General features: G+C 35.0%; 1 protein-coding gene across 4 annotated transcripts in view; it reads left to right on the forward strand.

Annotated features, from left to right (window-relative positions):
* Positions 1–21055, forward strand: part of mob2a (MOB kinase activator 2a) — a 55386-nt gene extending 34331 nt beyond the window's left edge. For 3 of the 4 annotated variants that reach the window (XM_051883515.1, XM_051883513.1, XM_051883514.1), the window contains exons 2-5: positions 12541–12704; positions 14791–14884; positions 18513–18637; positions 19682–21055. In XM_051883515.1, the coding sequence (XP_051739475.1) occupies positions 12541–12704; positions 14791–14884; positions 18513–18637; positions 19682–19953 (655 nt within the window). In that variant the 3' untranslated portion in view covers positions 19954–21055. Of the gene's footprint in view, positions 1–5209; positions 5409–12540; positions 12705–14790; positions 14885–18512; positions 18638–19681 lie in introns of those variants that run through there. The other variant, XM_051883512.1, reaches the window with a different exon arrangement.
* Positions 21056–21367: the final 312 nt, after the last annotated feature.

Raw genomic sequence — 21367 nt, forward strand, 5'->3', positions numbered from 1 at the left:
ATGTCTTTATTCTCCAAACAAAGACCTTGATTAGCTTTTCCTACCTCCGAATCCAAGGATCAAAGGCTCTGCCTCCATAATTACCAACATTCAGTAGCTCTTTCACAGGCTGAATGAAGCCAGTTCTTTACACTGCTTTATTTTCTAGTTTCAATTGATGTTGCTTACAGCTGCATCCCATCTTTAAGTCTATAATCCTCCTAGTCCACTTGAAATCATAATGACTGTATTTATTTAAATCACTGTAATTGATGGTAACTGAAGGTGACAAAAGGTAGCATGATTAAACCTGTTTTTAATTACCAATATTGATAGGGAAGGGATTGTGGCTGATATAACAAGCTGATAATTTATGTTCTAACCAACAACAGAGAAATGAGCAAATTTATCTTTACCAAAATTAAAAATCTTTATTAATTTGTCTTAATAAATACACTAAAAACTAAAACCAGTCATTTTAAATGCTAAATGCTAAGTGAATATTGGCACCACAGCATTACAGTTTGAAAAATGGATATTCATTTTAAGATTTACTTAAATTTGACACGTGATGGTGTTAAATAATTAACTAGATAACTAAATATGGTGGAAAAGATAATGATTCCATCATCTAGTAAGCAGTAGCATGTTAGCTGATTTGGTTCCGATGGATTTATATTAACTCTTATTTTAAATCAGTTTAAAGGGTTTGTTCACCCAAAAATGAAATTTCTGTCATTAAGTATTCACCCTCATGTCGTTCCAAACCCGCAAGATCTTTGTTCATCTTCAGAACACAAATTAAGATATTTTTGATGAAATCCGAGAGGTTTTTTTTTATCTCCCATAGAAACCAACGAAATTACCACATTCAAGGTCCAGAGAAGTAGTAAAGACATCATTAAAATAGTCGACGTGACTACAGTGGTTCAACCTTAATGTTAGGAGACTGACAGTGTAGAGAGGAAATTGTTGAATAAAGTCGTTATTTTTGTTTTGTTTTTGCGCACAAAGAGTATTCTTGTCGCTTCATAAAATTAAGGTTGAACCACTGTAGTCACATGGATTATTTTAACGAAGTCTTTACTACTTTTCTGGACCTTGAATGTGGTAATTTCGTTGCTTTCTGTGGGAGATAAAAAAAAAACTCTCGAATTTCATCAAAAATATCTTAATTTGAGTTCTGAAGATGAACGAAGGTCTTACGGGTTCGGAACGACATGAGGATGAGTAATTAATGACAATTTCATTTTTGGGTGAACTAACCCTTTAAATCAGAAAATGTGTATTGACAAAGCTGTCGGCAGATTTTGGAGTGGACACCAAGCAGTTGATTATTTTTGTTCATTGGCTAATTGGTTATACACTTATCAGGTGAAACTGTGTCGCTGTATAGCTTCAGGGGGATTTTGTTGGATAGTTTCTGCACAATTGCTTTGGATACATACAAGTTAGAACTGCAACTATTTTGAGACTTTGATTAATCTGTCGAGACTTCAGGATATGTTTGTACATTTGTTTGCCCCGTATCTAGATTCCCAAACTGAAGCTGAATCCTTCAACCGCTGGAATGCTGTATGTGTGTGGTGAAGCCTTTTGAACTTGCTACAACACGCTTTGTCTCACTGTTTCTGTTTTGCTCACTTTCTTTTTCTGCCCCTCTGGCCTTTTAACGTTACATGTGCATTTTCTGTTTTATTGTATCTGGGAAGATTCACATAACCTTTTTTTCAGTTGTAAACGGGCATAGTGATGTCACAATTGCTCAGAATCCAGTTTTAAACCTTCCCGGAATTTATACGAACTCTGTGTATATTACAGCCAAAAAGGAAATAAAATCTCGCAAGCAAGAGTTATAAAACGAGTGCTGTAAATACTGAGCTGATATGATTCCTGAAAGGATTCCTCTTGCTTTCACTGCTCCCTGCTGTGTGTTTTGTTAGCCGAGAGCAGAGCGTGTTGGTGCATGCAGTCGCTCCCCTGCAGGAATGTGCGATAGGATGCAGGACCATGATGGCCATCTTCCAAAATCTCTTCAGGACAGCAGGGGAGATGAGGAGATAGACAAGTCATGGTGTTGCAACAAATTATTTTATGTACTTTGCTTATGATAAATGGACAATTCAGACCAAAAATAATGAAATAATAAATATTCAGTTTTGAACTATTGAACCAGTGGTGTGCGGTGATGTTTTAAAATGAGGAGGCAAAGTCCTCAATTTTTTTTTTTTTATATATATCAAATGTAAATTATGTCCCTGTTGCACTTAATTTTCCTGGTTAAATAAACATTACATAAAAAAATACAATTCTATTTTGTATTTTTACACTGTGTAATGTTCTATATATTAAAACCAAATTTTTATGCATTTTTGCATGTATTCCAAAATAATAACTAAAGGAGGTAACAATTTAAACACACACAGACACATATACATATATATATATATTTTCAGCAGTCATCAAGCTTGTACACACTGGTCACAGACACAAAGATGTGTCTTTAATTTCATCAAGCTGATTGCTCACTAAAACCCCCCCCAGTCATCATGTTTTCAGGCCATTTCAAGTTTGATTTTGATGTGACAAAGTGGTGATATCTAAGTGATAGTTGTTTACTTACTTTTTAATTAGTCTTCCATTAACTTCATTAAGACCAATTAGACGAGAACTGTCTTTATTAAGGCCAATTAGATGAGAACGAACACAAAAACAACACGTTTCTCGCACGAACCAATCATATCCAATCATAACCGATCATAGCGCGATGGGGACATTGCCTCCTCTCACGTGACTTTCCTCCATTCATTCTCAGTTACCCCCCCACCAAACTCACCGCACGCTTTTAGGGGGTCTGTTTTAACTCAATGGGATCAAGGGAGGCAAGCTTTCCTCTGTAACTTTACCTGCAGGCGTCACTGTTGGACAGTGTTACTTTATAAAAACAAGTGACTTTTACACTTTTTAATGTCACATTTTGTAATATTTACATTGTTTTATTTATTTATTTTTTGTAATATTGGTTATTTTCTCATCCAGTTTTTTTTTTTTTTTTTTGCCAACGTTTTTCCTGCGGAATTGGGCTACTTTCTTACTGTTGCTGCGGGCTGTTTTTCATGTCCGCGAGTTGAAGCGACCCCAAATAACATGATATTTAACCCCTGGAATGCGAATTTTACCAGGAGAACCCCGTCAAAAATGTGGATTTTACCTCCGGGAACGAGATTTTTGGGGCTATAGTTTTGAGTAGCAATTGGGCATGTTTTGTTGTGAAAACCGGGCAACTCTGACTATTGCTGATCAGAACAAAAATAGATCTTGTTTGGGAAGTATTGCTTTTGGTAGTGTTTTCATGAAGGTGCATCTCATGATTTGTATAATGTTTAAATGCTCCAGATCATCAACAATGATTGAAGTAGGATTAACTCCTCTACACTTGATCCTTGAGCTATCTGAATTGAAACTAGCAATTAGGTGTTGAGAGATTCTCGCAGCATTTAACGTTTTTTCTCCGATTGCAGCAGGATTGTGGGCAGCTTCTTATCTCTCTTGTTCATCTCATGTCACCCTTGGCTTTTCAGCAGGGCTGGATTACTCATCTGCTGGATGCTTTAGCTCCAGGCCTAATGTGCTGTGTCTGAGAGGATTTTTTTCTGTTTGCTTTGTCTAAAAGGAATGTTCGTTGACTTTCTTACCAAACGAGTCGAGCCAGCCATGTGACCAATCGTATGATCAACTTGAGAAAAACAGTTTTTTGGATGCTGGCACAAACTTTTTTTTTTTTTGGGTTCCTTTTTACTCAGTTTTTTTTAACCTGGCCTTCTCTTATTGAATGATATGAATGACATTTGCAACCAAGCTCTATGACTATTACTCACACTGGCCTGATGTCATTGTCTCAGACATGATATCTAGTCATACAGTACATTTGTTCTGTTCTATAATTGGTAGTTGGACACATGCGAACATGACTAAATGCCTAAGACTGAAAGTAAAGTCTGAACAGGAAGTGCATCCTGTAAATCAGTGTCTTAATTGTGTTATCAGACACGGCAGATGTTGCTGGTATGTTGTTTCAGTTGTCGTGAATCAGGTAGTCAGTAAACATCTCGTGAAGTGTGTGGGTTTGTGTTGAGCCTCAGCTGAAAGATAACATTTGCAAGTCCAGCCGCTCATGTATTTTTCCAAAAGATTCTCTTCCGTAATATGTGAAGAATAATGAGATAATATGCTATTTTTTACCATAAGGAACTTTCTAAATGTGGTAATGTTACTTATTGTCAGAGTATGTCAGACTAACACTGCTTCTTTTGTGGTTTTATGATTCACTAGCTTCCTGATTAAATATTTTCCTTTTGGCTTTCATTGAAGACACACAAGATTCCAATTACGAAAATGCTTTTGTAACAACTAGATTAAATAAATATCTTTCCAGTGAGATAAAAAATAAAGACTTATTTCACTTCATAGTCAACTAGATCTTTCTGTGTATTCTTTTCTGTATCATGGGGCATGTAAAAGGGAAAAGACTGTTTGTTTATTCATTTTTTTCCCCTCAGATATTTTTCTTTTGTAAAGTATACTAGTCAACCCTAAATACTCAAATAATTTCTTCAACTTTTAAATAATTGTGTTTCAGTACCAGCAGTCAAAGTAAAGTTTAAACACGTTCCCTCTGCTTCTCTGACTGGAATTTGTGTGTAGTTTGGCTTCAGGTACAGTTCAGTGTCAGGAACATTTTTATTGATATTTTCTTATGTTGTTTAACCTTTAAAACATTACCTAAACCCTTTATTTGTTTGGCTTTGAGTTTGGAATTGTCCTAAAAATATTAAATAAAGATTTCTGTGCATGATGTGACTTATTTATATAGCGTTTAACTTGACATTTTTAAATGTGGATATGATTTTTTCCTGATCAAACCAGAACAAAGACAAAACAAGTGGTGCATTGTTATGTTACCTCAGAATGTTTTGAAATAATGCAAAATGTTTCCTCTTAAATGTAATTATAAAGAAGTAACGTCATTCAGAAGCTGGTTACACCACATAGGCCGGAAAACGCACTGTCTGACAGAGAGAGCAGACCTTCAAACTGCATGTTAACCAAAAACACGCCCCGCCCACGCGTGCGCATGATTGGCTATCGTTTGGCGTTAACATATTATGCCCCGCCCACGGACTGTTCTGATTGGCTGGCCTTTGGTAAAACGATAACTTTGGAGCTAGAACTTTATATGCACTTAGTACCTGCCTAGTCTTTGAAAACATCTACGGAAGGGAAGGGAAGGGGAAAGACCGGTCAGTTCAAAACACTTTGGACTCTCAGTCCATTTTTGTTGACAGCACTTCGGATATGCACTCGCAGAAAACTCCCAGAAACGGATTAAGTTGCAAGATGGTTCTTCAGGCAGTTGGTAAAGTTTTAAGGTAACGTGGCTTTGCTGTTTTTCTAAATACATTAGATTTACATGTCTAATGCAGCTGCATGAATATAAATATGGGCTATATAATGAACAAAGTAACAAAATTAAGTTGATAAATATGTATCTGAATAATTTATGAATATTTTATTAAGACTAATTCTATAGAATACGTATGGGGGATGTTTAATATATATATATATATATATATATATATATATAGAGAGAGAGAGAGAGAGAGAGAGAGAGAGTTTTAACATTTATATAACTTTACATGGAAGTCACACGTAGCCTACACATAAGCAAATTAGTTGACTGAAATTTATTTTTTTGACTTTCCTACATGTTAGATCAGCCTACATGATAGGCTTATAAGAAATATTAAGAATCTTAAGATTTAAAATGATGTTACCGCCATTGATTAAAACATTTTACGCTATACCTACATTTGTTATAGGAAAGTATTATTCGCACACCATGAAAAGCACGCGCGAACAATACATTCCGATAGCAAATATCAGATTGGTTAAGAAATATTAAGTGTCTCATACATATTAATGACAAACATGAAACGTTTCTATAGACTCACCGGTCATTTAAATTGTTTGAGCAATTGCGCTGGTAATTACTGAAATTTACATAATGAGTGCTTAGTGGGAAGAAAAACACAGTCTTACGATAGATAGATAGATAGATAGATAGATAGATATTGAAGAGATTTGAAGCAGTGATACTGTAGGCCTATACATGTATGTGAGGTTGAGTATTGTGTGCCATGTTTTTTTAACCTCTTTTGGAGACAAAAAATATTAAAGTGGCACTTACGTTATTTTTGCATATAACTGAATTTAAACCTTAGCATGCTTTTAATGAGATAGAAATGGGTAAAATTGTGACAAGTATTTTAAGTGTGTATAAGTGAGGGATGGTGTACAAAGACCCCTCTCTTCCCCCCACCTATCTGTTGTGATGCTGATGACCTCTCCTTGTCCGTCCCCATGCTGCTGTTGCTGTGTTTAACACAATACTGTCATCTCAATGGCTCTTCACACACGCCTATAAGAGCTAGGAAGTACAAACTTGGCTAGACATACTCATCCAAAGACCAACAAGTACTTTTGCATTAATACTGAAGGTCACCAAGTTTGTTTGAAACCATTATAAATGCTATATAAATAGTTTGAAACTAATATAAATTCATCCTGACTGTACACTGAGGTACAAAAAAGTTTTTTTTTTAAAGGGTGATATTACATTAATCAAGGACTGCTGCAAAAACTACATGACAATCAAATGTGGTGCTTATATTAATATAGAGAGAGCAGGATGATGACCATATATAATATCAATATTAACATAATGCTAGATCTACACAAAATTGCTGAACTTACTTTTCACAATTTTTATTCACTTATTAATTATTAGTTAAAGTATTTGTCCACCCAAAAATGAAAATTGTCATTAATTACACATCCTCAAGTTGTTACGGGTTTTAAGACTTTTGTTTATCTTCGAAGCACAAATGAAGGTATTTTTAATGAAATCTGAGCAATTTCTGTCCCTCCATTGACAGTCTATGCAACTACCACTCTGACGCTTAAAAAAAAGTTCATAAGGAGATTGTAAAACTAATGCTTATGAATTGAGCGGTTTAGTCCAAATTTTCTGAAAAGACACAATCGCTTTATATTATGAAAATGAAAAGATCGAATTTAGGCTTTTATTCACATACGTAGTTGCATTGCTGTCAATGTAGGAACAGAAATCACTCAAATTTCATCAAAAATATCTTCATTTGTGTTCCGAAGATGAACGAAAGTCTTACACGTTTGAAACGACATGAGGGTGAGTAATTAATGACAGAATTTTCATTTTTGGGTGACCTAACCCTTTAATAGTAAATTTCAATAATCTCAAAATTGACAAATATCAGCCAATTAATCAGTATGGCCAATATCAATCACTCAATCTATGATTTGACAGGGATCCTTAGAGGCTTTTTTTTTGGGCTGTATGGACTGAAATGAATATTGGTTCCCTTATTTTTAATGTGACATTCAATCATGGGTATTTATGGGTTTCTTTTGTTTTTAATTTTCAGCCTGATGAAGAGCTTCTTGCTCAATCTCAAACAAAACTGTACAGTTTAGCAATTTTGGGAGAAACATTGCACTGAAACTGTTTCGGTGCTTATTATTTTATTCATTTATTTAATTTAAAGAATAACAATGTTTCCCTAAAGAGCGAAAGAAACAGATAGATGCTGGATTGTTTTACTGCTGTTTGCCAATTTCCAGATTGTAGTTTTGGTATGCATATGGAACACCAAAACAGTTTCCAGCTCTGTTCTCGGAGTTTTGTTTGAGTCAGAATGATTTAGGGATGTTTAGATGTTTTAGCTGCTGCAGATGCTGGATGAGAGTGTTGCATAATGTCAAGCCTCATGCATAGTTCATCTCTGAGATTCTGAACAGCACGCTGCATTTAATAATTGATTTTGACAAGATGTTTACTTGGCAATGTAGTTAATTGTTTAATTGTTTCAGTTCCCACTTGTGAACCTTATTTATGCCAAACCTTTGAGGAAAACCAGTGAACGTTCCACATGCTTTAAGACATTGCCAACAAACACATCTATTATTTTTTAATATTTTAAAATTAATCACATCATGTCAATGAAGTCTCCTGACTTATTTTGATAAAACAAGGAGTGCATGGGAATACATTTTGAGGATCCAGAACACCATGTTATCTCAGTTCCCCAATATAGTTGGTTTTTACACGAAGAAACAGTTTGTGCATCCAAAAATCTGAACGCACATTGTTTCATTTTAGCCTTCCCTGGGTTTCGTAATTTTCCAGGAAGCACTGTTTTCGTGAATTATGTGGCGTAGGGCAAATTCTCAAGCCATTAGCTAGTTTATTTTAGGAGAAAGAAAAACTTTGTAGCTGCCAGCGGCCCTCCTGTTATACACACACACACACACACACACACACACACACACACACACACACACACACTTCATGCCCACTCGGAGCAGTTTCCCGCAGATATCTTTGCCATAAAAGGCATTGTAATTCTCAAACACTCGAACCAAGCCAAGGTTTCAACCAAAGACCTGTATCATCCACTCAGCTGCAGAAAACCATCTGTGTTTGTGTATCAAACACTAAACTCACGTGTCACAACATAGTTTTACAGACAGACAACCATTCTTGGCTCCACTTTGGTAGCGTTCACACTACAGTTAAATATGGTGTCACTCCACTTGTGAATTTGTTTGTTTACAGAGTGTTAAAATGTGTTAAAACATTTTTCTTCCATGTTTAAGAGCTGTTAGATGTAAAACTTTTCTATTATCAGGAGTGTAGCCATCATTTCAGATATCCTAGGTTCTACCAAACGTCCAGAGTTTTGTGACTTTAAAAAGCATGATTGATTGTAGGGCGATAGAAGATTTGTTAAATATACAGGCTAAATTATTTAGGACCTTATAGGTCAGTAGCAATACTTCGTAATCAATACAGACCTTAATAGGTAACCAGTGTAGAGATGATAAAATTAGGGTTATATGATCATGTTTTCTTGATCTGGTAACTCTAGAAGCTGCATGTTGGACTAACTGTAGCTTCAGAGTGTATGTATGTAACCTTTAAGGAATCGTATTCTCTTCCTATTAAATTCTGGACATTAAAATGTGTCCTTTATTAGTCAGTGGAGGGATGTGTTTTGCGGAATGATTGAGCTCAGCTGCGCTGATCTATCAAAGATTGTGGGAGATGTTCAGATCTTCCAGCTGGCTCAAGCCTTGAGTTCAGTTTGGACCTGACAGCTGCCTGCTTGCTTGCTGGCTTCACTTTCACTTGATATTGGTTGATCCTTCAATGTTGATCCTTTATGCTGGTCCGAGATCAGTTGTTCTTTGCTAATAATTTTTAAATATGTAATGCGAAGCTCATCCCAGTTTTGAAGAATAATTTCATGAACTGAAATTCATTTTCTGCTCACCCTTCTGCTCAAACGATCTCATGAGGAAACGCAACTATTTTACTAGGTGCCAGTTTTGTATTAATTCATATGATGTGAATTACACAGAAACATACAATTTTTAGAAAAAAATTAAGGTCCCAAACCCTATCCGTCAGTGGGACGTATAAGCATGATCATACTTAACCGTGACTGAGATTCTACAAATACGAATTAGCTACCCATTTACAAAAATGTAAAATATTTACGAATTGCCATGAGTGTTAATAACACTATCCACCATGATGCTACGGTTTCTGGGTGGTTGCCAGGACGTTGCTATGCAGCTGCTAAGGTGTTCTTCTGAATGGTTAATCTGTTGCTGTACAGTTGCTATGGTGTTCTTGGTAGTTGCTTACTGGGCCAAGTCAAAAGAGCCCATCAGGCCTCTATTATTCTGGTTTCTATATGGTTTGAGTCGGTTCTTCAGTGTAAGTTTGTTGGATACCATTCGTCATAAGCCATTCTGATTATTCAGGTATCAATGTCCATAGCACATGTGCAGGATGAGTTTTCCAAAGTTTATTGCCTCAGCATTTTAATTAGTTGTTATAGCAGCAGTTCATCATTAGCTATCTTTACATGGACACCTTTCAATCGGAATGAATTTCGATTGCTGAATCTGAACATAGTGTTTACGTGAAAGCTAAATAAAGTGATTGGGTACTTAAAGGGACAGTTCATCCAAAAATGAAAATTATCCCATAATTTACTCACTCTCAAGCCATCCCAGGTGTATATAACTATCTTCTTTCAGATGAACACAATCAGAGTTATATTATAAAATATTCTGGCTCTTCCAAGCTTTATAATGGTAGTGAATGGCGCTCCTGATTTTGAAGTCCAAAAAAAGCACATCCATCCATCATAAAAGTAATCCATACGGCTCCAGAGGGTTAATAAAGGCCTTCTGAAGCGAAGCGATGGATTTTTGTAAGAAAAATATCCATATTTAAATCTTTATAAACTAAAATAACTAGCTTCCAGCAGGCGGCCTACGCAAATCGACTTACGGCAAAAGAGTAACCCCTGACCTGACGCACTGACAAACACCGAAGCCCAGAGGATGGGGCAAAGCAAAACATCGGTCACAAATTAGAAGTTTAAAACGAGAATTTTTAAAGAGAAATGTTGAAGGATTTCGATATAAGAGAAGAAGAGCTTGAGTTTGTTGCCCAGGCCTATTTGTTTGAACCGCGAGAGGCGTCTAAGCTTACGCTATTCCTACATACTACATTGCTCTTTTGGCGCAAGTCAACTTGCATAGGCCGCTAGTTATTTTAGTTTTTAAAGTTTTAAATATGGAAAAAAAACAAAAACAAATCCCTTCTCTTCAGAAGGCCTTTATTAATCCCCTGGAGGCGTATGGATTACTTTTATGATGGATGGATGCACTTTTTTGGGCTTCAAAATCATGAGCGCCATTCACTCCCATTATAAAGCTTGGAGGAGCCAGAATATTTTTTTAATATCTCTGATTGTGTTCGATTGAAAGAAGGAGAATTTTAGAATGACACAACAGTCATTTATGAAAATATATTCAACAACAACAACAACAGCTCGTTCCACTCGTCATACATCATTATGTCATTTCTACGTTGTTGCACATGCGCAGTGCTTTCTAGTTTCGGTTTTCAATTTGATCAAGTGTTTACATGTCCTCTCGATTGGATTAGAACAGGTTTTTGTGCTACTGGTCTGATTACAATCAGATTATTAGGGTCCATGTAAACGCTCTACTGCTGAAACTGTTGAAAGAGAAACAAGAAATTTTTTTTTTTTTTTTTTTCCTTCATATTTTTAATTTTTCATTATCTTTGACCATATTAGCCAAGCAGTAAATTGGCTCATAGTGTGAATTCCCCTGGTGATTTATCTTCATCTCTTTCCTGTTTTACACAGAACACTAATCCTGTGTAGTTAAACGGAATGACATGCAAGTAAAGTTGAAGTTTACCAGACTTCCCATGCTCCAATGATGTTTGATCAAACCGTGCTCCATGATTAACCCTTTTAGACCTTTGACACGAGTCAATTTAAGAGCTTGATATGGATGATAAGATCTTTCCCACTCGGAAGCAATCCAAAACCATTCCTTTTGTCTTGGCTTCAATTTAAAAACACTGTTTATGGACTTTGGTCTCCGTAATAAGTCCTCTTCCTGCTCCTGTGATGAAGTGTTGTGTGTGAAAAAGAGGAAATGGTGAAGGTGGTCAGAAACTTGAGGCTGGGAATGATGTGTTTATAGTGCTGAGAGACAACAGGAAATCAAGTTGGTGGATGAGTAATAAATTCAGTTCCTTTGTCTGAAGCGAAACACTGATTTAAGGCTGCAAGGAAGAAAAGAGCTAAAATTAACGAGTTGTAAAGAGAAACTCTACCTAATTTGTTCATATAAACATAATAAACCAAATAGGGGTCAAAGCGTGCGCAAGGAAAGGATGTAAATTCTTTATAACCCGTCCTTGCCTGTACGCTTGTTGTTAACTGTTTAATGACCCTATAACCTTTGTCCCAGCCAGCTGTCGGATCTGCCACAGCAATGCGATTCTGGCATTTACATGTTAAAACTAGCACTGGAAGTCTGTTTTGACACCTGAGTTTGAAACAGAGGAGAAATGTGGTTTACCCCAAAGAAGCAGAGATGTAGGACTACTTTGGGAAGTTTTTCAAAGTCCTTGGAAGTTCTTAGACTTTCTTGTCTGGATCTATTTATTTTACAGATGCGATTTACAGATACAATGACTCGAATACTCCTCTTCTTTGTTGAGCATGTTTTTAATTTCTTACTTAAAATTAGTTTTGATACATTTTTAGTGGGCCTACATTTGTACAACTGTTCTGAAAAAAAGGAAAGACAAATGAAGAAGAAAAAAAACAATTAATACCTAATTAAAAAAGAATGACATTCTTAAAAACTAAGCTTTTATTTATTATAACGGAAATGTTATAATATTTTACTTGATAGTTACACGATATGTCATTTATACAGTCATTGAATTTAACTGTTTGAAAACCACTTGTGCAGTTGGTACAATGAGAAAAATGCACTTCACCTTTGTTCCATTCTGTGTGTCTCAACTTAACCTGTCTCTTTTCTCCTGTCTTGCAGGAAATCCAAAACGAAGCCCAATGGAAAGAAAGCACCCGCTGAAGAGAAGAAGCATTACTTGGAGCCAGAGTACACAAAAGTACGGGTCATGGACTTCGACCTGAAAGATTTGGTGGCGCTTCCCACCAAAGAGATAGACCTCAACGAATGGCTCGCCAGCAACAGTGAGTTCCTAACCAAACATTAAAGCCGTTATGAGTGTTTGCCCTGTATTTTGAGGCTGAGAGTTTTTGTCCGTCTTCAAAAATAACCTTCTTTCAGTCAGGAGTTTGTAAATCAGTTGCTTTTTAGTGTGTGTGCAGAGTACACAAAGCCATTTCAGAGCACTGCCTTCTTAAATAGTTAATGCTGTGAAAAGAGATAATTTCATTATGAAACAAATTATTTCCCAAACTAAAAGAGATGGAACAACAACAAAATACCGGAGACTGCAACAACAACAACAACAACAGTCGCCCACATTGACAAGCGCTTGTGAGAGCGCAACTTTAGTTTAAAAGAAAACAAAGACGTTATTATCTGTCATAACTTCTGGAGAAAAATAACGCAGAAACTGGACAAAGATTAAACTTTCTAGAGTGCATGTGTCGACTGCCTGCATTCGCACACGCTATTAAATGGAGTATACTTTGAAATGCTACGCGTTCAACGCATATGCTAGCATAACCCATAAAAAACGAAGTATACTTTGGGCTTAAGTGATTGGACTTAGGATTTTGACTTGGCGAACAATAAAACGTTCAAGTTTGATGTTAGCATTTTGCTAAGCTAACAATAGGATAGTCAAATAAAATAATAATGAAAAAAAAAAAAAAAACAGTACAAGGGTCAATGATATGATGGGTCTTTTTTTTTTTTTTGTACAAAGGCCTTAATAATAATAATAATAATAATAATAAAAAACAAAGATATGACATCCAAAGTATGTAAGGTAGTACAACTAGATCTCTTTTATTGCATCCAACAGGTTAATTATATTTTGCTACATATAAAGGTATTTTAAAGATTTTGAAGTGTCAAAAGCTCATTCGGTTTAACCGTCCAATGGCCAATACAGCCATTTCATTTGTGATTTAAAATATCTCAAAATGTAATAAATGTATATATTTTTGTTTCTGGCATGATTTTAAAACATCATATATTAACAGTGCAAAATGGTATTAAAATTATGTGTAGAAGTCTTTGCTTTATGAGAAAGAATGTCTGGAAAAATGAATTTCATTGATGTCATTCGGAGTAACCAATATACCATTTTGGATCGAGTCATGCTGTCAATATCATGTGACAGGATGTGACATCATTCAGACACCTGCACAGGACCACATGGTCGTGAAGCAAAGTAACTAACTCTCTCTTAACTATCTGAAAAATTCATGTTTTCTCTTCCTCATACGAAGCATCAGGTCATTCGGTACAACCACTATAAAACATGGAAAATGTTGTAATATTTTAAAAACTTGTACTAAATATAGAATGTTTGATTGTCCTTTTGCTAGCTAGCTAGATATCAGACTGTTGGCATTGTTTGAAAATATTGTCATTCGGTATAACCAAAACTGTCATTCGGCAAAACCAAAAGTTTTTTTGGTGACAAATTTTGTCCATCTTGTAAAAAATGACAAAAGCAGTGTTTGTTAATTATATCTCTATTGTTTTTTTGCACTTTTAAAAACCTTATTCATCAATGACCCATAAGCAAATTTCAATTATGAACCAAACTTTATTTTCTAGTGCTACATGCTAACTAATGCTGATCCTAAGCGTTAGTGATTTAAACAAAACCCTAACCATAATCACTTTTAAGTGATTTTCACCTAGCTAACAATTAAAATTCAAGTTCGATGTTAGCATTTTTGCTAAGCTAATGACAGGATAGTCAAATAAAAAAAAAATGTAGTACACACAAATGATGTTTAAAAGAATACATTTTTAATTACACTTAACTTTATTTATTGTTAATTTAGAGTATTGAATAAAATATATTTATTTATAATCAACATTTCTCTCACCTCATCCACCAACTTTTTTTTTTTTTTCACTAATCTTGTCGCAGTGCATTCTGGGATTTCCTGCTAAGAAATTGGCATCTTACGAGGCATCTTATGTGGCTCCATAATTTACTATGTTACTGAACAGACTTCCTGCCATGAGTGTGACTGTGATGCTCTTCGGCTTTAGTGATTGTGAAATATCAGTGAAAGTCGTGTCACAACTTCTCTGAATGTCACACTTTTCTTTTGTCCTTTGCAGCAACAACCTTCTTCAATCTCATAAATCTGCAGTATAGCACAATCTCAGAGTTTTGCACTGGGGACACATGTCAAGCCATGACGGCCTGTAATACGTAAGTCCTTTCATTTTCTTTTCTCTTTCTTTGTTTCGTCTGTCTTTCTAGCTCTTTCTTCCTCTAGATGTGTCCTGGGGCGAGAATCAGAACCTTCCTTTTACGAGAATTGCTTCTGGATCAAATATTTCTCATATTCACAAAGTTTTTCCATTTTAAGGCCAGATCCCAGATCAACACACTGGCTCTGTAAGAATCTGGGTTTGTAGGTCTGATTCAGGTTAATGCATGACTGGAATGAAAGCTGACACACATTTTACTGAAGCCAGTGCTTGTTTGGCTTTCAGATGTGTTTTGAACGAGAGAATACAAGGGAACTATTCTCAGAGCTAGAGGTTTTGTACGTTTGTTTGAGGCGGAACCAATTAAATGGCCTTGAACGTCTATAGTTAAATGTTCTCACAGGCTGTATGAGTGTTTCAAAAGATCAGGAGCCTGAACTTAAGATGAAAGAGAGATCAGTTATAGAATTACTTGTAAGAACATTTACCTTACAGCTTTAGTCTCTTGACAAACTCTATGAAATTAATAATTACTTTTTACTAATTTTTTAGAGTAAAGAGTAAAATGTGTGATTTCAGTTTCCCAGAATGTCTATTTTGCGCTTTCCCCTTACCTAGACTTTTCTATACTATATCAAAAATAACCAGAAAATTTAGAAAATCCACAGAACAGTATTTTACCTAATTACCTAATACCTATTTACATTATTTTGTTGATTTGAATAATTTGTAATGTTACTATAACAAAGATTTGCTGTCCCTAATACTGCTGTCATTACCATCACACCGAACATGTTAGAGAGCAACTAAATTTCTATAAAATAGTTTAAACTCAATTATGGTGGAAATGAGAAGCAACAGAGAAGCACATCTCTGCCAGAGCCTAACAATGAGAAATGTCTCATTTTAAGAATTTTATTTTAATGATCTAAGAGCAGATTTTTACTGAAATCATTACCGAAACGCTCAATATTTGAGTACATCTTCACATAGTTATCTGAATTATTGAACAATTTCTCCGATAAAGTGAAAAACATCATTACACACAATATCAATAATCCACCCTCATCTATTTGAAGGTTAATAAGAGTTTTAAAGAGGAAGTATTATGCTCTTTTACAAAGTCTTGATTTTGTTTTTGACTTTCACATTCAAAAATGTTTAAAAAAACACATTATTTTTCCCATATTTGACATTGCTGCAGCTCCTCTCTTCCCAGTCTGTCAGCATCGCTCTGTTTAGTTCCTGACTCTATGAAGCCCCTCCCTCTGAAAAGCTCAATGCGCTCTGATTGGTCGGCTGGATTAGTGTTTTGTTACTGGTCAACCGCTTTGAGCGCGTTTCAGAAATGTCACAAGTTCACAAGATAACCACGAGTTTCAACACACTACCTACGTAACTCAACCAAGCCTCATCCGCTTTGTTATGCATATGCCTTTGGCGGAAATTATTTAAATGAAGAATATTGTGATGTGTTCATTCCCAGAAGAAAACTCAAGACTACAATGGAGGCGTTTCAGGGAGTTCAGAAACTGTGTTACTGATAAAGAGAATAACTCCCTTTGGAGTGACTTTGTAACTTTGCAGACCTTTTTCATGCTCAAACAGCAACATTACACACTACAGAAAACTGAAAATGTAAAAAAGCATAGTAGGACCCCTTTAACACTGAACGTAAAACATAATTTGAAAAGTTTCATTTTCAAAATTAAGCATTAAAAAAATGCCCCATCTGTAGAATCACTCAAACAGAAGGATGTTCCTCGGACTGTACAGAGTCCCACATGTAACCATGTTGACTTTTAAAATCTTTGCTCAACTCGTTTGCCCTGTTTGGCCGGAGTGAAGCCTGGGTGTGAATCGCTAAAGCCTTGACTCCTCGTTTACACACTGACCCTGTAGAACCAGATGCTTGACTATTCATGGCAAATGTTTAAAGGACAAGAATTACCAACACACAAAACACAAACAATTGCGCACTCACCCCAGGCATACCACGAAGGGCAAGGATGGGTGCGCACATCAAAACACGAGCCTTATTTTCCGTCATTACCGTTTTTTCAATTGATAAATCAATTACTGATGAAATGGCAGGGAGGAAAGGGAGGGACAGTGATGCACAAATAGACCTGATGTTCAACTTGTTTCTGATTTCATTTTCATTTGTGATTTAATGCAGAGTTATGTGGTTATATGCTGAGGTATTTTATTAGTATGATTATGTTTTTAGTGTTTCTTCAATTATGGACACTTCTGTGTCGCAGGGGTTGTTTTTTTTTTTTTTTTTTTTTTTTATTCCATTACATTTATTTTTTATTCTTTTCAGATTCGTTTTATACATAAATGTTGTCTTATTGTCCCAGACACAGACTTTCAATCTTAAACTATGAAAGTTCTTCATAAAAATCATTTAAAACTATGATAATCTGAACAAATATTTATCGAATATTTATATCAGTTTTTACACAAATTATGACAGTCCCTCAGTTATAGTTTTGCTCCTAATAATCAAACATTTTATCAAATGTTAATGTAAGATAACAATTTTAGTGATCTGTGAGGAAAATAAATAAAACTTAAGGTAAACAATTTGTGAAAAGCATATTTTTGTGAATTTCTTTAAATAATTGGTAAAAAAAAAAAAAAAAAAAAAAAAAAAGACATTTTTGTGTTTAATTAGGAAACTAAAATGCTAGCTATAAAATTTGGCCAATTTATTCCAAAAATGTTTAAAATGTAATTTCCACCACTTAAACCACACGTTTGTTTAATAAACTTAAAAGACACTGTGGTGAAAATGTTTGTACATTTCAAAAAATGGTAATTCTCCTGTGTTGGACATTTGTTAAATTAATTATTGTACAAATCACCTAGTTGAGAATGAAAATTGTTTTAAGAGACTTTTATTTTCTAAACGTCCAGTGCCAGAAGTGGCCATAGTTTAAGAAACACCCTAAAATGTTTTCTACTTGTACTATTGCATAAATTGTGATTAAAATTATCCTGTTTCTAAAGTCCTGATTTTAGCGGGACTTTTTACTCTTAATATTTGGAAAAAAGTTGTTTTGTTGGAGAGTTTTGCACAGGTAGATTTAGTACTTAAGGTTTTGTGGTTGTGAAATTAACTGCCACAACTTCCCCTTGGAATTGAAATGTGTAACTCGACCATGTTATTTGTAGATATTCGAGAACATTGAGAAACTTGCTGGCACTCAGCCTGCCATTTGCTTGAATGTCCATTCAAACACATATAGCGTCTATGTGTTTATGCGCTAATGCACTTTAGTTTACCTAGACGGTTATTTCAGTTAACAAGCGATCTTTATTTCATCCCGTTTGGTTGGTGTTTGAATTTGCTCATCCATTGAATGCATCAGGTCACTGGGTCCCTGCTGTAAGGTCAGTTATGCGGACAGGCTGCATTCCAAAAGATTTGTAATGTCTACAGCCCCTTGAACCCACGCTACCCTCCCAAACTCAGTGTCACGATGAGCAGTCCTCCTTAAAAATCTGATAGAAGCTTCATTCCAGTTTCTTTAAACAGTAAATTGTTCACTGTGTCCTAATGTGCTCGAAATGTGACTCACAAGAAGCTGATTTTCACAGTTTTTCGTCTTTTTTTACAGAATATACTACTGGTATGATGAAAGGGGGAAGAAGACGAAGTGCACTGCGCCTCAGTATATCGACCTTGTTATGACTTTCGTGCAGAAATTAGTGACGGATGAAGAAATCTTTCCCACAAAATATGGTGTGTGTGTGTGTGTGTGTGTGTGTATAATTACTGCCCTCTAGCAGCCATAATAGAGAACTACACAATTTGAGATTAAAACGTTTGAAGTAAAATCCATTAGATCAGTGGCGCCCTCTAGTGTTCATAGAGTAGAATGAGCTTTGTGAATATAACTTATCTGGGCTTTTCTCCTTTCTATTTGCATATTTCTCTTGCAAGAAATAGACGTAAGGAATTAAAAATATATATAACTATGATTTATAAAAGGTATTTTATTATATATATATATACACACATATATACATTATATATATATATATATATATATATATATATATAATATGTATCATTACATTGTAATAATATTAATATATTATATTAAGATAGATTTTGTATATATTATTTAAACAAATTATTCATAGTGGTCTAATAAGTTTTCTGTCTAGTACTGCAAAATGTTCTGTATGTTTTCTTAAAAATATATAAAAAACACTGAATTACAAAAAAAAAAAAAATTATTCATTTCATTTAAATGTTTAATGCTTTTTTATTTTTAATTTTGCTAACATTTTAATTTCAATCAATAAACTTAATAATTTGCGTATTAATTAAACCTGACTATTTTAATACATTTTTATTTACCTTTTTCTCTTGAAAGAAATAGCTGTTGTCAAAGTAAAATAAACCTTTATAAGGAATAAAAAATATATATTATAAATAATATAATAATAACTTAATTAGATTTCTTTCTAATCCTAGCAGGTTTCTTAATTTCCTAACAATTGATTTAACAAACCTTTTATAAGAATAAAAAAATCATTATAAATATGTATTTATATGTATAAATATGTATAAAATTAATGTATTTAATGCTTCACTTTCTTTTAATTTTGTAAGATAATTAATTTCCTAACTTGTTTTAGTGTCTGAAAAAGTCCTGCAAAAAATGAACAATATTTATTTAATTTATTTTGATTTAATTTGATTAAATAATACTTAAACATTACATAAAATAAATTTAAAAAACAAAAACAAATGCTAACTATCTCAATTTCCTTACAGGCAAAGACTTTCCCAACTCGTTCGAGTCTCTGGTGAAGAAGGTCTGTCGGTATCTGTTCCACGTGTTGGCGCACATTTACTGGGCGCACTTTAAAGAGACGGTGGCTCTGGAGCTGCAGGGACACTTGAACACACTGTACGCACATTTCATCGTCTTCGTCAGGGAATTCAACCTGATCGACCCCAAGGAGACCTGCATCATGGACGACCTGTCGGAGGTGCTGTGCGCCCCCCTGCCCCCCCATTCACACAATCATGTGACCGAGAGATGAGCTGACAGCAGATCTGACAGAACTCCTCGGAGGAAGAACAAAGGAGGAAGATGACAAAAAAGTGAGAGGCCTCCTTGGACGGGCCCCTCCATCACTTTTCCCTCACCGTCTTAATGTGAACTGATCAAAAGGTGGGGACGGGGGCCAGTGGTCTGCAGTCCTTATACCAGCACAGATTGGTGTGAATGTTTCCTACAGGACAAACGATCTGTCAACATTATCATTCATATAGGATCATTTTATATTTTAATTTGCTTTTGTATTATTATTTTTGCGCATGCGCTCTTGGAGGTTTTTATGTTTTGTTTTCTTTTAGGGAATGGTTTTTCAGCTCAGCTCTCATCAGTGCCTTAGATGTATAGCTAAGGTATTGTCTGTTTATATGCAACACTGTTTAGAAAATTATCATTGACCTCTGGCTCCCCCTTGTGGAGGGAGTGAAGTCATGTACCGACTGACTGTTTATGATCTCTGCAGCCTTATTTCACATAAAACTGTACCGGAGCCTCTCTCTTTCATATTCCAGCCATCATTCATTATTCAAAATGTACTCTTTAGCCTTTCAAGATTATGTAAAAAGGGTATGATGGTTTGAATGATGCTCTAGACTAGAGGAAGTCTGGACTTGCTTTGTAGGTTTCTGACAAGGATACTAGCGATATCGCGTGTCTGCTCGCTCAGAGAGTTGATGCAGACAGGGACAAATAATCGTTGCATGGCAGTTGACTTGCTGTGTTGTATTGATGAGAGAGCACATCCTCCAGTGTCGCAACCATTATTTTTAGTTCCACTTTTTATCTTTTTCTTTTTCTAAATTATCAGGTCATGAATATTGTGGCAGCCCATATGTGTAGAAAATGCACATTAAGTTTTTTTTGTCTCCCAAGAAATAGATTGTAACTATATATATATAAAAATCACAATAATTGCCTTTAGCAAGAGAGCATCTCTCCTTCTTATTTATTTTTTACTTTTTTATCTATTTGCAGAGTTTTTCCGTTCTTGCTTTCTTTTTATGTATTTTAATTATCTAAGTTAAAAGCCACTTAATATTTTAAGCTCTGCGAAACATAATCAAATAAAAACAAGAAATGCCACATTACATCTGTGTTGCGTTTACTTTATTAATGAGAGGGTTCAGGTAAAAATAGAAAGATAGTCCTCAATGTATCAGCATCCTTAGAAATTTGTTGAGGTTAGTTCAGATTTGAAACATACACATTTAAAAGTGCTTGTTTTAAATGTTTCACACATGAAGAAATTGTTTTGAGAACAGTAATTTAAGGCTATGTTCAGACTGCCAGCAAATTACCATATGGTACGGTGGCTGAGAGAGCTCAACCCACTGCAACTGAAGAAAACACTTGCAACCAGAAAAACACCAGCAAATTAAGAAAACATCATCAATTTGACA

This window comes from Ctenopharyngodon idella, chromosome 24 (genome assembly GCF_019924925.1).
Source record: "Ctenopharyngodon idella isolate HZGC_01 chromosome 24, HZGC01, whole genome shotgun sequence".
In the NCBI taxonomy this organism is placed as follows: Eukaryota; Metazoa; Chordata; class Actinopteri; order Cypriniformes; family Xenocyprididae; genus Ctenopharyngodon; species Ctenopharyngodon idella.